At 42.8% G+C, this 16,638-nt stretch overlaps 1 protein-coding gene across 3 annotated transcripts in view; it reads right to left on the bottom strand.

Moving 5' to 3' along the window:
- Nucleotides 1-16,638, bottom strand: part of GASK1A (golgi associated kinase 1A) — a 64,863-nt gene that overhangs the window by 7,150 nt on the left and 41,075 nt on the right. For all 3 annotated transcript variants that reach the window (XM_029589371.1, XM_029589370.1, XM_029589373.1), the window contains one exon: nt 5,918-6,040. In XM_029589371.1, coding sequence (XP_029445231.1) covers nt 5,918-6,040 — 123 coding nt within the window. The remainder of the gene's footprint in view (nt 1-5,917; nt 6,041-16,638) is intronic.

Genomic DNA, 16,638 nt, shown 5'->3' with positions numbered 1-16,638 from the left:
TGGCTAAAAGACAGGAAACAGAGAGTAGGATTAAATGGACAATTTTCTCAGTGGAAGGGAGTGGGCAGTGGAGTGCCTCAGGGATCTGTTTTGGGACCCTTACTTTTCAATATATTTTTAAATCATTTCAGGTATATTAGTTATAGACTCCACCCCCAGCCTTCTTCGTATCCTCACTTTTAATTTTAATTTAATACAGGTATATTATGTACATAGTGTTATATTTATGGTTTTTCTATTCAAATTCCTTGCCTAGGTCACCTGACCACTGTCTACAACTCCTCCAAGTTCAGTATACCCTTGTTACATGTAACTTTATACTTTCCCTCTCTGTTACAATATATTATCCCCTGTTATCTGTAAACCGATGTGATATGATTATGAACATCGGTATATAAAAGTTCATAAATAAAATAAATAAATAAGTAAATAAGTAAATGATCTGGAAAGAAATACAAGTGAGGTAATCAAATATGCAGATGATACAAAATTGTTCAGAGTAGTTAAATCACAAGCAGATTGTGATAAATTGCAGGAAGACCTTGTGAGACTGGAAAATTGGGCATCGAAATGGCAGATGAAATTTAATGTGGATAACTGCAAGGTGATGCATATAGGGAAAAATAACCCATGCTATAGTTACACAATGTTAGATTTCATATTAGGTGCTACCACCCAAGAAAGAGATCTAGGCGTCATAGTGGACAACACATTGAAACCATCGGTTCAGTGTGCTGCGGTAGTCAAAAAAGCAAACAGAATGTTGGGAATTATTAGAAAGGGAATGGTGAATAAAACGTAAAATGTTATAATGGCTCTGTATCCTTCCATGGTGAGACCGCACCTTGAATACTGTGTACAATTCTGGTCGCCACATCTCAAAAGAGATATAGTTGCGATGGAGAAGGTACAGAGAAGGGTGACCAAAATGATAAGGGGAATGGAACAGCTCTCCTATGAGGAAAGACTAAAGAGGTTAGGACTTTTCAGCTTAGAGAAGAGACGGTTGAGGGGGGATATGATAAAGGTGTTTAAAATCATGAGAGGTCAGGGGGAGTGGCCAAGATGGCGGCAGGCTAGCAGCGGAGCTCCGGAGCTGTTCTTAACTTCTCCTCTCTGAATTAAAATTTTCTCCAAAAGATGCCTTCTAAGAGAAAAGGCAGGATAAGGGTATATCCCTCTATACCCCCAACCCTCCCAGGACAGTGTACGGTCCTTGGGCTCCTTGGGTAGGAATTATTTGAGGATTCGATTAGTTCTCTCTGCCAGACCATTGGTTTGTGGATGATATGCTGAAGTGTATTCCAGGGTGACGTCAAACTTTTGACAGAGTGATTTCCAAAATTTGGCGGTGAACTGGGGTCCCCGATCGGATAGGATGGCTTTGACTAGGCCGTGCAACTGAAGACATGAAGTATGAATAGTTGGGCTAACTGAGGTGCAGAAGGCAACCCTGGTAATGGCACAAAATGGGCCATTTTAGAGAATAGATCATCGATGACCCAGATGGTGGTGTTACCTTTGGACAGGGGTAAACAAACGATAAAGTCCATCGAGATGTGCGTCCAAGGCTCGTTGGGGACAGGCAGAGGTTGGAGCAGTCCCCGCAGCAACCCTGGGGGATTCTTGTGATGGGCTCATGTGTGGCAAGATTCAGCATAGGAATGAGCATCCTTAGGCATCCCAGGCCACCAGTAATACTGAAGAAGGGCGACCAGAGTCCGATGTTGTCCAGGATGTCCTGAGCTGCAGAAGTCATGAGCTCAGGTGAAAACCTGATTTCAAAGGCTTGGCAGCACGAAGGTTTTCCCTGGTGGAACGGATGTAGTGGCAGCCAGCAGTACGCGAGACGGGTCAATGATGAAGCTGGGAGGTTCCGGCGTGTCCACGGTGTCGAATGCTCCGGAGAGCACGTCCACTTTCAAATTCTTGGCAGCTGGGCGATATCGAAGAATGAAGTCAAATCTAGCATAAAATAGGGCCCAACGGGCCTGTCACAGATTGAGATGTTGCGCCCGATGCAGATATTCTAAATTTTTATGAACAGTATAGACCATAATCTAGTGCTGCACTCCCTCTAGCCAAGGGCACCATTCTTCGAAGGCGATCTTTATGGCGAGGAGCTCCTTGTCGCCAATAGCATGATTACTTTCTGCCGCAGAGAATCAGCAGGAGAGAAAAGAGCAGTTGGTAGAGTATTGGCTGAGAACGGCTCCAACTCCTTCGGTGGAGGCATCCACTTTGACAATAAACAGGCATCGTGGGTCAGGATGACGAAGGCAGGGCTCGAGGAGAAATGCTTCCTTGAGGTGAAGAAAGGCAGATATTGCATCAGGTGCTCAGTGTTTGAGGTCAGCGCTTTTACAGGTGAGGGCAGTCAGTGGCGCCACAATAGAGGCATAGTTGGAGATGAAGGAATGGTAATAGTTTGCGAAACCCACAAATCGCTGTAGAGATTTCAATCTGGAAGGTTGAGGCCAGTCTTGAATGGCTTTCAGTTTGTGTGGATCCATGTGGAACCCTTGCCTGGATACGATATACCCCAAAAATGGCAGAGCTTCTTGTTCAAATATGCATTTTTCAAGTTTGGCATAGAGTCTATTTTCCTTAAGACGCTGTAACACCTGAGAGATGTCTTGGCGTTGAGCGGAAAGAGACTTGGAGAAGTCTAGAACATCGTTGAGATAGATGATGATACATTGATATAATAAGTCTCAGAAGACTTCATTCATTAAGTTCTTTAAGACGGCTGGAGCGTTACAAAGGCCAAAGGGCAAAACTAGGTACTCATAATGCCTGTCCCTGGTATTAAAGGCCTTCTTCCATTTGTCGCCCTCCTTAATACAAATTAAATTGTACGCTCCCCTAAGGTCCAATTTGGTGAAGACTCACGCCCACTGGAGACGATCAAAGACCTCCGAAATCAAGGGAAGCGAGTAGCGATCCTTGAGGGTTATGGCATTCAACCTCCGGTAGTCAATGCAGGGACGGAGCGTCCCATCTTTTTTGCCCACGAAGAAAAACCCAGCACCCGCTGGGGAGGTAGACTTGTGGATGAATCCTGGGTCCAGGTTTTCCTGGATATAAAGTGACATGGCCTGGGTCTTAGAGGGCAAGAGAGGATAGGTACACCCCCTGGGAGGCTCAGTACCAGGTAGCAGCTTAATCAGGCAGTCAAAAGGCCGATGAGGTGGAAAAAATGTCTGCTTAGGAAGCATATTGTGGTGGTAGGCCATGGGGGAGAGTGGTCGCAGTCAGGCAGTGTAATGGAGAGATGGTATCAAGTAGAGATGTGAATTGGAACCGGAATCGGTTCCGATTCCGGTTCCGATTCACATCGTGAAATTTTTTTCGTGCGGTCCGATCGTTTTTTTTTTAATTGGCTGCGCCCAAGCCGAAAAAAACAAAACCCACCCGACCCTTTAAAACAGATCCCTTAGCTTCCCCCACCCTCCCAAACCCCCCCCAAAAACTTTTTTAAAGTACCTGGTTGTCCAGTGGGGGTCCCGGGAGTGATTTCCCACTCTCGGGCCGTCGGCTGCCACTAATCAAAATGGCGCTGATGGCCCTTTGCCCTTACCATGTGACAGGGTATCCGTGCCATTGGCCGGCCCCTGTCACATGGTAGGAGCACTGGATGGCCCGTGCCATTTTTAAAGATGGCTGGGATGTGAGCATGTATGGGGGTAGGAATCTGTCTGGGATGTGTGTGTGTATGTGCGAATGGAACCTGTCTGGGTTGTGTGCGAATGAATGGGAACCTGCCTGGTGTATGTGTGTGTTTGAGTGTATGGGAACCTGTCTGGGGTGTGTGTGTGCGTGTGTGTATAGGAACCTTTCTGGGAGGGATGTGTGTGTGTGTGTGTGGGGGGGGGGGTGGGTGTGTGTGTGTGTGGGGGGGGGGGGGGTGTGTGAAGAAAATTTGTGTTGCCTCACTAATCCATTCCTTACTCAGGATGACTGGAAATAAAATGTTTCGAGTAGTGAATTTTCCATCCTTATCAGTTTACCTTATTGGATGTCTGTGTCTACCATTTTGAAATAATTTATTGTTGTTTGGGAAATTTTTAGAGCTCTTAATTATTGGATGTTATTCTATTCCTTAAATCATTATAAAAAGAATATTTCCAAGTATGGTTTTACTAATATGATTGATTTATATTCCTTGATTTTATTGTTTGATGACTAGTGATGTTTCTGTTTCTCCATTGCTGCATTGCATACAGAGTCTGGCTTGTTGCAGTTTGTGGTTTCTGGTTCAGTTTCTGTTTATAGTTTATAGTCACTTTATTCTGTGTCTCTTGTGTATAATTGAGGTGGGGTATTCTGTGTTAAAAAAAACAAAACAAGGAAGGGGGCAGCACAGTAATTGTTCACACAGGGCAACAAAAATGCTAGCACAGGCCTTGACTGTGAGAGTAAGTGCCGGTGTGTGTATGTGGGTGTGTATGAGGGGGGTGTGTATGAAGTTGTGGGTGTGTGTATGAGGGTGTGGGAGTGTGTATGAGGGGGTGGGGGTGTGGGGTTGTGTGTATGAGGTGGTGTGGGAGTGTATGTGTATAAGGGTGAGTGGATGTGTATGTGTATAAGGGTGAGTGTGTGTATATGAGAAGGTGTGTGGGTGTGTTTGTGTTTATGAGAGGATGCCTGTGTCTATATGAGACAGTGAGTGTATAGAAGAGTGAGTGTGTGTGTGCCTGTGTATATATATGAGAGGGTGCCTGTGGGTTCATATATATGAGAGGGTGTCTGTGTGTGTGTATGAGAGAGTGCTGGTAGGCATGTATGAGAGGGTGCCTGTGTGCAGGGATAGGGTGGGGTGAGAGAGAGGAAGCATGGGTGTGTGCGCGAAGGTGAGACAGGAATTGTGTGTGAGAGATACAGAGGAAGCATATATGTGTGTGAGAGAGATGGAGGAAACGAGTATTTGTGTGAGAGAGATGGAGGAAACGTTTGTGTTTGTCTCTTTCACACATACACACACCCAAGCTCCCTTTGTGTGTATGTGTGTGAGAGACAGAGGGAGCATATTTTCTTTTTGTCTCTGTTTTGAAATATTTTATCTATGTTTAGGAAATTTTTTAAAATTTGTATAGGAGCTTCTAATTATTGAATATTCTATTCATCAGCTGTTTTGAAATGTATATTTTTTAGTATGGTTTACTAGTCCAATTGATTTATATTTCATAATTATATTGTTTTGAGGAATAGTGATTTTCTGCTTTTCCATTGTTGCACTGAATACAGAATCTGGCTTGTGGTTTCCAGTTCAGTTTTCGTCTGCATGTGTGCATGTGAGGGAGAGAGAGAGAAAGAGAGGACGCGCGTGCATGTGTGTGTGTGTTAGCTTGTAAGAGAGACGTATAAGAAGCTTGTGTGTGTGTGAAAGAGAGATGGAGGAAGCAAGCCTGTGCAAGAGAGACACAGAGGAAGTGTGTGTGTGTGTGTGTGTATGTGTGTGTGTCTGTACCTCTCTCACACACACACATGCTTCTTCCTTCTCTCTCTCTCTCTCTCACATACACACACGCTTCCTCTGTGTGTCTCTCATATGCTAACACACACACACACACACACACACACACACGCTTCCTCTATCTCTCTCGCTCACAATCACACATGCAGACAAAAACTGAACTGGAAACCACAAGCCAGAATCTGTATGCAGAGCAACAATGGAAAAGCAGAAAATTACTATTCCTCAAAACAACAGAGTGGGGAGATTTTTAAAATCCTTATTAGTTTTAATTATTGGGTGTTGTTTGATGTGTCTGCTGTTTTGAAATATTTTATCAATGTTTCGCCCCAGGTGTCAAATACTCTCTAGGTGGGCCACTGTTCCTACTTTAGATTTTCTTAAATATTAGAATGCATGAACCTCTCAAATGAAAATGTGGCACAACATAAAATCACATACCAAAATGTGAACCAGGAAGAGCTCTTCAGGATTCCTGCATTTGGCATGTAACATTTCTTCCACACAAGACTCCCTGGGGTCCGGATGAAATCCACAGCAGTAGCGATCCAAGCGATCCTGGACCTGAGAAAGACATTTACTCAGTCATTAGCAGGTTACAGAATGTATCTTGGATGCGTTATTGTATCTACAAGCTTGGGAAATCTTTATTTAAATCAATGTTCAGTATGGATGCATGCAAAATAGCAGTCGACTAGTTCTAAAACATTTTCTGACAATTTGCTTTGAGCATAGATGTGAGGGGAAAAGCATGGAGAATTTATAATTATAAAATACAGAACATTTTTTTAAAAGCTAGGAATTAATTTATACACCAATACTGAACTTATTTCCCATGTTAGTAAACAATTGTATGTTCTACCTGAACACTCTCTGTAGATATTATATGTGGAGCACAATGAAGGAAGGCAATTTTCAGTTTCCCCATGAAGCATGCAAGTTTTGTGTTTGGGCCTGCCAGCTTATTTTCAAAGGGAAACGCTTCCTTTGAACATCTGTGGCAAACGGGGGACTACAGGCCCCTAATTTGAAGCAGGTGCAAAGCACTTGCACTCCTCCCATCTAAAGCGACTCCACATTTCTCACCGATGCATTCGGAAGAGGTTTGAAACAAATTATTTTACTATCAATTCTTTTTGACCCAGTCACTCTGACTGCTGGGCTTCCAAGACAATCAGGAACAGCCTCTACTGGACCAGCAGTGCCAGAGGCTTCATTCACAACTACCGGGGGGGGGGGGGGGGGGATGGGTTCTCATCTCTTCTTTAAATATCCCCCTCTTCCCCCTTTGCCCTTCTATCTAGCCCAACAATTCTTCAGCTGGAGGCCACAAACGTCAGGCCCATTTAGAACTTGGTACTGGTACATCTGCACCCTGGGTCTGACCATTAAGGGTTCATCTGTATCCAGTGACTGGGGCTCCCTCCCCTCCATTCACCCTCAGAACCTTTGAATGCTATCTCCACAGCATCCCCAGCCCTGGCAGGCAGCTTTTTCACAACTTCAGGAGGAGAAAATCCACAGAAAAAGTCAAGCAAGCACAAATGTACAAAGAATCCTGTGGGATCTTTGCTCGATTCTTAAATTTAGCACCTTTTGGATACCTGCAGTGCTTTTTGCAGCAGATTTTGCTTGCACAACATTTTCTACGCATTTTTTTTTCTTTCCCTGATGCTGTAGGAAATGAAATAGTTGGTGAAAAAAATTCAACCATTTCAAAATTATACATGCAAGCCGACTTGCAGGGAGTTTTGCACTTTTTTTGTTCTACTTTTGCCAAACTTTAAATCTTGCCCAAAGTCAACCTGACTTGGATCTTAGTAGAAACGATGGTTCTGGTGAAAAGCAGTGCCCCTCTGATGAAGGATTAGCTGGTTTTTTTGCTTCACTTGTGTTATAAAGTTAAATCCAACCAGCCCCTTTGTCTTTTCGAAGACAATTCACAATTGTGCTGGAAGAAGAAGAAACTTGATATCTATCAGGGAGATGCCATTGAACTCCATGTAGGCTGATGATGTGGGGATAGGGCCGATTCCATTAATAGAAGGATGTCACCCTAGAGATTAAAGAGAGCTGGAAGGTCTTGCCAGTTGCACCTTCTCTGAATACTGTTCTCAGCTTGTGCCCCTTCTGCCCTACCCTTTCAATTCTGTTCTCTGTTCTGCAGCATGTGTAATATTTACACTGCTTTCTGGCATTCACTAGATGACAGCAAATGACATTACCTCTTTCAAGGCCAAAATCTTTGCTCTACAAGACGGGAAATGGAAGAGCAAAGATCAGGCATTGACAATGGCTGTAATCTGGCTGCATCTTTCTCGAATGCCTGTTAATTAAAAGGGAGACTGGCTCATTGTCCTTTGGTACATGGGGGTGGGAGTGGGGGACCTGAGAATGTATACTGAGTTCAGCTTGTGTGGGCTCAGAGAGGCCATGGATTAAAATGACGTGGAAAGGAAAAGAAAAAATAGTGAAGCATAAAAAAAGGAAATTAATTGTAAAAACAGTCTTCTTCATTAGCCATCACTAGCAAGGCTCCAATTAGTATTTTATTCAGGAATGCTCAAAACAATTAGTGTGCTCAGGTGTGGAATTAATTTTAGTTTTATGCAAATTAAAATCCTGAAAGTGAGCCAAGCCAGTGGCTCACTGCATATGGAAGGAGCTGGGCTTGATTTCTTCCGCTCCCCAGGTTGTCTGGGATTGCTGCAGAGAGGCAGCATTCACAGCCCCTGGGGGGGAAGGGAGTCATGATCATTGTGCAATGGTGACACCTAGTGGCTAGATTTAAAGCTCATGATCGCAGGGTTCCAAAAGGATCCCTGCTGTATATGGCCCAGCGGAGGACTGTTGCTGCCTGACTGGACTAAAGTAAGAAGGGGATATTAAAAAGGGAGGGGGAGAAATCCTCAGGTAGTTGTAAATGAAGGATCATGGTGCCAGATCCCAGTTCTGGTCCCATCTGAGCTGGAAGCCAAAAGAGCAAGAGGAAACTGCCGAGTCAACAAAAAAAACAAAAAAGAGTCATAAAAATGAGATGGGAATATCATGACAAAATGACAGCTGGCAGAAATCAAATTCAGCACCTTCACATTCTTCATTTGGAGTTCATTTTTCAAAGCCATTTATGGGGCTAATTGTGAGTTGTCTGCATAAATTGCCTGGCTGGAAACTGCATATCATGGAGCCTGTAGAGGTAGTATCCCCAGGGGCATGGGTGGACTGTGCATAGTGGTGCACAGGCACCAACAACTTGCAAAAGAGGTGTGCCGTGCACCACCAGTCGGGTCCGGTTTTTAACAGGCTTCTCTGGCAGCAGCAGAAGACTGGATGAGCGTGACTGCTGTGAACAGCTAGAGAAATCAAAGTTGCATACCTGTGACTGGAGTCCTCCGTGGACAGTAGCACCAAACAGTCACACCTGCTGGGAGATGTCACCAATGGCGCTGAAAGCAGACCAAGCCACTTTTCTATAGCTCCAAAGAATCTAGAAGAAAACTTTGCAGCATGCGCAGCACTGCTAGCACGTAGTTACCGCTCAAATCACCTCAGGAAGTATAAAGCTAAACCAAAATTTAAACTGTTATTAAATATCAACTATCTAGAGGAGGGAGGGAATGTGTGGTTGCTTTGTGCTGCTGTCCACGGAGAGCTCCAGTCACAGGTATGCAACTTGATTTCTCCGTGGACGTGCACAAAAATAGCTCCACGTGCTGGGACTGTAAAGCTCAGCCCTTTTTTTTCCTTATAAGGGTAGTTGATATTTAGGTAGGTTGAGCTATTCAATACAGCTGTCCCGAGATTATCATTAGATTCCCCTCAGGAAGGGATGCAGTAATGCTTTAGATTCTTTGTTCTTTGTAAGTAGAATGATAATGATCTTCTACAGTCTGTTTGCAGGGATTGTTCCCTTTTGGTTTTATGAGGGGCTGGGTAAAACACCAGAAATTCGATGGCCTGAAACTGTGAGAATTACTCTGTTTGGATAAAATTGAGTGTAAGATTGGCGAGCAACCAATGCTTGCAATTCACTTACTCTTCTTTCAGAAGTTATTGCAACTAAAAACAATGTCTTCCATGTCAGGAAATGAAGGTTGCTGTCTTGGATGGGTTCGAATGGAGGTTTTCTAAGACACGACAGCACCAAAATTAAGTCCCATCATGAAGTTGGTTTCTTCAAAGGGGATTTTAAATTAAAAAGGACGTTTTATAAATCTGGATACATGTGGGTATAGCGCAATTGATCTGTCATTGTATGGTGCATGGCAAGCGGATACTGCACTTAGATGATTCTTTATAGAATTATGGCCGGATTTTAAATCCCCCCCGCGTGTAAAATCTGGCCTTTACGCGTGTGGCCGGGCCTTGCACACGCTGAGCCTATTTTCAAAAAGGCCCGGCCACGCACGTAAAGGCCCGTATGCGTATATGTGCAAGGGGCAGGCCCGGACAGTGGCATTGATCACTCTCTCGAAGCCTCGTGCGTCGGCCGGATGCCAGCGTAGGTCGGGCCCTGAAGTAAGTTGAGAAAAAAAAAGAAAAACAACAAAAAAGGTAGGACTTAGGGGTTGGGGAGGAAAGGGGAAGGGGAAGGAGGATAGGGTAGGGGGTAGGGAAGTTCCCTCCTGGTCTGTTCCTTAATTGCGCACACATTGCATGTGCGTGCGGCCCACCGATTTTATAACAAGAATGGACAGAAATGTTTAAAGATGGCTCTGAATTGGACAAATTGGCTAAATTGTTTGCTAAAACATAAAGAAAGTCTGTTACTTTTGAAATACAAGATACAGAAATCCTTTCAGGGTAAAGAAGAACACCACTCCTTTCTAATGGCTACATAAATGACCAACTTTCAATAAGATATAGGTCAACCTCTTTCAACTGCGCAGTTGTGATGCAAATAAAGAACTAAACATTAACGGGAATGGCATACACCACTTGAATCACTGCACAAATTCAGTATAACCCTGATTTGCACACTTTCCTTCAAGATCCACATTAAAAAATCAAGAAGTAGTAGGCCCAGTGCCTGAAACAGCTTCATCTGTAAGCTGCAAAATCAAACTGGAGAATGCACCCAGATACAATCACAACCACTGATCTCAGAACCGTTCCAATCCCAGGCCAGCAACCAGGAGATTTCCCAGTCACATTGCTATGGAACTGTTTACCTCAGACTCAGTGCCTTGTTTCCGTGTAGCTAGCCAGTATATATCAGGATCTGTCCAGACAAGCTACTGTCCTGGAGAACCACACCTAATTCCTCCTGAGTGGGACCACAGCTTTCCCAGCTCCCTGGAATTCTCCAGCCCAGACTGCTACAGAAGCAGAACCTTCAGGATACAGAACTGGAGGCCCAAGTCTGGTTACCCATGCCAGCACCCAGACCGAGACCCAGAGGCCTAAGACTGCTTACTGACAGCCAGAACCAGAGGTCCAAACTCTTTGCAAAGCCTAGGTAAGATTAATAGTGAGTGATTTCTTCAACTACTGAAATCATTTTAATTTAAAATTAGGTTTAACGTAAGAAATGCATAAAAAAGATAAATAGATGTTTCACAAAAATGACAGGAGTCGACTGGCACCTATAGACTAACCAATTAATTAAAGCATGAGCTTTCGAGGACAGAGTCCACTTCGTCAGATGCATGAAGTGATGGCAACCTTAAGGTCAACTAATGAATGTCCCAGAAGGTTAAAATATTCTCCTACTGGTTTCTGAATGTTGCCATTTCTAATGTCAAATTTATGTCCATTTATTCTTTTCCTTATAGATTGACCTGCTTGTTCTACGTAGATAGCAGAGGTACATTGGAAGAAGAGCAGGTGAATGAGCCCTGAATATTCTGTTCTGTATATATTTTGCCCATCTCTTGTACATCACTTCATGCATTTGACGAAGTGAAGGCTGTCCTTGAAAGCTCATGATTTAATAAATTGGTTAGTCTATAAGGTGCCACTCAACTCCTGTCATTTTTGCTACACCAGACTAACATGGCTAGCCCCCAGTAACATTTTATGGCATAGATTAAATAATATAGTTTAACACTGAGAGAGGGTCACATGGCTACTGCAAATTTTAGGGTGGACCATCAACTTTAGTAGTCATCTTATGCCCCTGCCTAGGGGTGTGTTTAGGTCAGTGTTTCAACCCTGTGCATGTTATTTTTCAGGGCGAAAGAACCCACACAAAAAAACAGGTGCAAATGTCTACAGGTACTTTACATCCTGAATGTTCCAAGTTTTCAGAGTGCATCCAGAATCAGGCTAACTGAAAACCTGCACATACCCTACAAGTTGTTTTCTGAGCTAAGCAAGGTGCAAATATTTCTGGAATTTTTTTATATATATACTCTAATTTTGCTAAAAAAAAAAAAAAAATCTGTTATATCTGATCAATTATCAGGCACTGAGGAAATGCAGAGCTGAAAACCACTGGAAGATGGAATTTTCTACAATCAAAAGTCTACTTATTGTACCTGAAGTGCCTCCAAAATCAGGTTTTCTATCAATCAAAATTGCTGATGATCTCCAGCATAATTCTGAAAACATTTGGATGGCATGGGATTGGTCAGAAGCAAGTTGTTGAATTTCATTGTTTCTTGCTGAAGCCTGGAGAAGAGCTGTGCTTCCTTTGGTAAAAATTCTACCCACCTGGTAGTGGGTAACAGACAGGTCCAGGCACAGCTGAGCTATTGTTTTCTCCTTCTTGATAGCAGACTCAATCAAAACAATGCAACACGATTCCTTCATACTGCTACATCACACTTTTGTTTGAATTTGTTTATTCATTCCTTACGTCGCCTCCATTTGTTTCATTAGTTTCAAATGAAAAATAAATATGTTCTTCGTTTCATTCGTTTTTTGTTTCCTATTAAAATCAATGGGAGAAGCAATGCAGCCTTTTCTGCACTTCAAAATTAGGTTTTCTAATCTATTCTAATGAAATCTATGAATAGACAACATGAAAAGGGTAAGAAGAACTCCAAAGCACCAAGACTGTAGCCAAGTGGCACAGAAACTAGGATGAATAGCCTAAGGTACTGTAAAGGGCACGAGGGAGCCAGAGTAACAGGAGTTCTTCAAGGCACTGTCAGGGAGCAAAGCAGCATCAAGAATAGCAAGAATACCCCAAGGCTTCATAAGATGGCACCAATAACAGTTGCATGAAACTCCAAAGGCAGTACAAGAAAGTCATGGGATAGGAGGTGATATCCTGTTGTGAATTACAAACTGGTTAAAAGACAGGAAACAGAGAGTAGGAGTAAATGGTCAATTTTCTCAGTGGAAAAGGGTAAACAGTGGAGTGCCTCAGGGATCTGTACTTGGACCGGTGCTTTTCAATATATATATAAATGATCTGGAAAGGGATACGATGAGTGAGGTTATCAAATTTGCGGACGATACATTATAGGAGGACCTTGCAAGACTGGAAGACTGGGCATCCAAATGGCAAGTGAAATTTAATGTGGACAAGTGCAAGGTGTTGTACATAGGAAAAAATAACCCTTGCTGTAGTTACACGATGTTAGGTTCCATATTAGAACTACCACCCTGGAAAAAGATCTAGGCATCACAGTGGATAATACTTTAAAATCGTCGGCTCAGTGTGCTGCAGCAGTCAAAAAAGCAAACAGAATGTTAGGAATTATTAGGAAGGGAATGATTAATAAAATGGAAGATGTGATAATGCCTCTGTATTGCTCCATGGTGAGACCGCACTTAGAATACTGTGTAAAATTCTGGTTGCTGCATCTCAAAAAAGATATAGTTGCTATGGAGAAGGTACAGAAAAGGGCAACCAAAATGATAAAGGGGATGGAACAGCTCCCCTATGAGGAAAGGCTGAAGAGGATTGGGCTGTTCAGCTGGGAGAAGAGACGGCTGAGGGGGGATATGAAAGAGGTCTTTAAGATCACGAGAGGTCTTGAACAAGTAGATGTGAATCGGTTATTTACACTTTCAAATAATAGAAGGACTAGGGGGCATTCTATGAAGTTAGCAAGTAGCACATTTAAGACTAATTGGAGAAAATTCTTTTTCACTCAATGCACAATTAAGCTCTGGAATTTGTTGCCAGAGGATGTGGTTAGTGCAGTTAGTGTAGCTGGGTTCAATAAAGGTTTAGATAAGTTCTTGGAGGAGAAGTCCATTAACTGCTATTTATCAAGTTTACTTAGGGAATAGTCACTACTATTAATTGCATCAGTAGCATGGGATCTTTTTGGTGTTTTGGTAATTGCCAGGTTCTTGTGGCCTGGTTTGACCTCTGTTGGAAACAGGATGCTGGGCTTGATGGACCCTTGGTCTGACCCAGCATGGCAATTTCTTATGTTCTTATGTTCTTAAATATAGTGTTGTAAGAAGCTGCCTTATCAACTGTTTCAGACAACAAAGACTAAGACAGCACCAACTATAGATTACAGTCCTTATGACATTCTTGGCTTTATTCCTCTATCTCTTGATTTTATTCTTAATCCATGCTTCCTTTTTCTCCCAATATATTTTAAATATTGCAATATGTGATAGGACCATATGTTAGGTCCTGGTCACTAGAGCTCTAGAGATGTAATGCCCTTTACCTTTAAGTACCTCCAGCATAGTACCCTGCACCAAGATGCAGCCAAACATCCTGGCTAGGAATGCGTGCATTCCGGGCCACTTATATAGGTCCTGCAGCTGGGACTTCCTGGGGCACCGTCTGATGACCTCACATTCTGACTAATATATATATATATAAGGAGGCTCTGAGCAAACAGCTGCTGTTTTAGCAACAGGTCCTCCTGCACACTTGTCCCCTTACAGCAGAGCAAATTCTTGCACACAGGCAGCATTATTGCTGTGCTGTGCAATGCAATGCAGAATAATGAAAAGTATTATGTGGTCAGCCTATGGATTTTGCAATTGGTCCACAAGTATCAATTCTAGCTCCTATTTTGTTCAACATTTTTTTGTGATCATTAACTACTATTATTCATCAGCAGGATTTCAGTACAGATTGTTACCTATTTCGATACTAAACAAATAATTGATTTATTACCTTTTAACAACTGGTTAGATTCTATTGCCCAATGGCTGACTCGGTGGAAATTGAAAGTTAATCTACTACAATTTGAGGTCATCTGAGTTGACAGGTGCTCCAGTTTGGAATCCCCCACCTTGTTATGGCAGGAATTGATATCCCACTTAGAAAGGCAGTTTTATCTTTCACTTTTCTAAATTGTCTGTGTCTCATCAGATTACTAAAATTGTTCAAATATCTTTTTATATTTTACGTCTCGTTCTTTGTTGAAATAAATTTGTGATATTCATGATCTGCAAACTCAATTCATGTGCTAGCTTTATCCAGAATTGATTATTGCAATGCTTTGTAACCAGGAATACCTCAGATCCAACTTAAAAGGCTAGACATTCTACAAAATATGGCAGCTAAATTGATTTTCAATTTAAAAAAAAAAAAGTATGATCATGTAACTCCTTTGCCGGAAGATTTGCATCTGTTACCTGTTATTTGTCATATTTTATGTGTAGCTTTTTGACTGTAGCATAAAAGTCAACTGACTTATCTATCCAACATTTTAATGTACCGTTCTCCTTCAAGTTCACTGTGCTTTTCCCAGCAGGGCTTACTGAGACTTCCTTCTCCCCCTGAGATTTGTTTAGAGATTACCTGCCAAACTTCTTTTAGCTCTCAAGCTCCATTATTGTAGAATTCACTTCCACTGCTGGAGCCTGTATCTGAAAAAGGATAGCGACAGGATGGAAGGGGTCCAAAGAAAGGCAACCAAAATGGTGGGCAGTCTGCATGCCGGGGAAGACTTAAGAGATGAGACTGAAGGACCTAAAGATGTATACCCCGGAGGAGAGGAGAGACGGGTGAAATATGATACAGACTTTTAAATATCTGAAGGGTATTAATGATGCATGAGAATCCAGCCTTTTCCAATGGGGAAAAAAAAAAGCCGTAGAACTAGAGGGCAGAATATGAAGCTCCAAGGGGAAAGACTCGGGAACAATATCAGGAAATATTTCTTCCCAGAATAGGTGCTGGATGCATGGAATACCCTCCAGGAAGAAGCAGCGAAGAGAACAGTCATGGAAATCAAGAGGGCATGGGATAAACACAGAGGATCTCTAATGGAAATGAAGAAAAGGGATAACCTGTGTTAAATGGGGTAACCTGCACAGACCAATAGGTGGGGGGGGTTTACATGCATGGACTGACAGTTGCTACCCTAAAAAAAAAAAAAAAAGGAAAAAAGAAAATAATAGATAAATAAATGTTTTAAAAAAGCTTGCTGGGCAGACTGGATAATAGATCATTGGGGCTTTTTCTGCCATCATTTACTATCTTTTTATTTACTTGCGGGCCGATGCAGTAAAGTGCGCTCAGGCCGAGCGCACCCTTAGCCCTGTTTTTGACGCGCTATTTTTACCCCTTATAAAGTAAGGAGTAATAGCGCGTGGAAAGCGCGCGTCCAACCCCCCAGAAACTAATAGCGCCCGCAACATGCAAATGCATGTTGATGAACCTATTAGTCATTCCCGCGCGATACAGTAAGTAAAATGTGCAGCCAAGCCGCACATTTTAATTTCGGCCGGCACCGGGAAAGTGTACAGAAAAGCAGAAAAAACTGCTTTTCTGTATACCCTCCGACTTAATATCATAGCGATATTAAGTCGGAGGCCCCAAAGATAAAAAAAAAATAAAAAATCTAAAAAAAAATCTGCCCGCGGGTTGGAAAACGGACGCTCAGTTTTGCTGGCGTCCGTTTTCCGAACCCCTGGCTGTCAGCAGGTTTGACAACTGACGCCGGTAAAATTAAGCGTCGGCTGTCAAACCCACTGACAGCCGCCGTTTCTGTCAATAAGGAGGCGCTAGGGACGAGCTAGTGTCCCTAGCGCCTCCTTTTTACCGCGGGCCCTAATTTGCATACCTGGGCTTCCTGAATCACGCGCCGAGGAGAGTGGCCTGGGCACGCATCTGGAGAGCGGGCGTTCGCCGGCTCTCCCGCGAAGTTTTCTGTAACGGCCCATATTAGATTTGAGCTAGATTATCTAAAATTTTGGAAAAGTATCAAGGCTTGGCTCTTCTCTCAAGCATTCAGTTATTGAGTGGTTTTGGCTCTGGTTTATACATCTTAATAAGATTTGTGTTAGTT

The sequence above is a fragment of the Rhinatrema bivittatum genome, chromosome 2 (assembly GCF_901001135.1).
Source record: "Rhinatrema bivittatum chromosome 2, aRhiBiv1.1, whole genome shotgun sequence".
Taxonomy (NCBI): domain Eukaryota; kingdom Metazoa; phylum Chordata; class Amphibia; order Gymnophiona; family Rhinatrematidae; genus Rhinatrema; species Rhinatrema bivittatum.
This window is presented reverse-complemented; position numbering and strand designations above follow the sequence as displayed.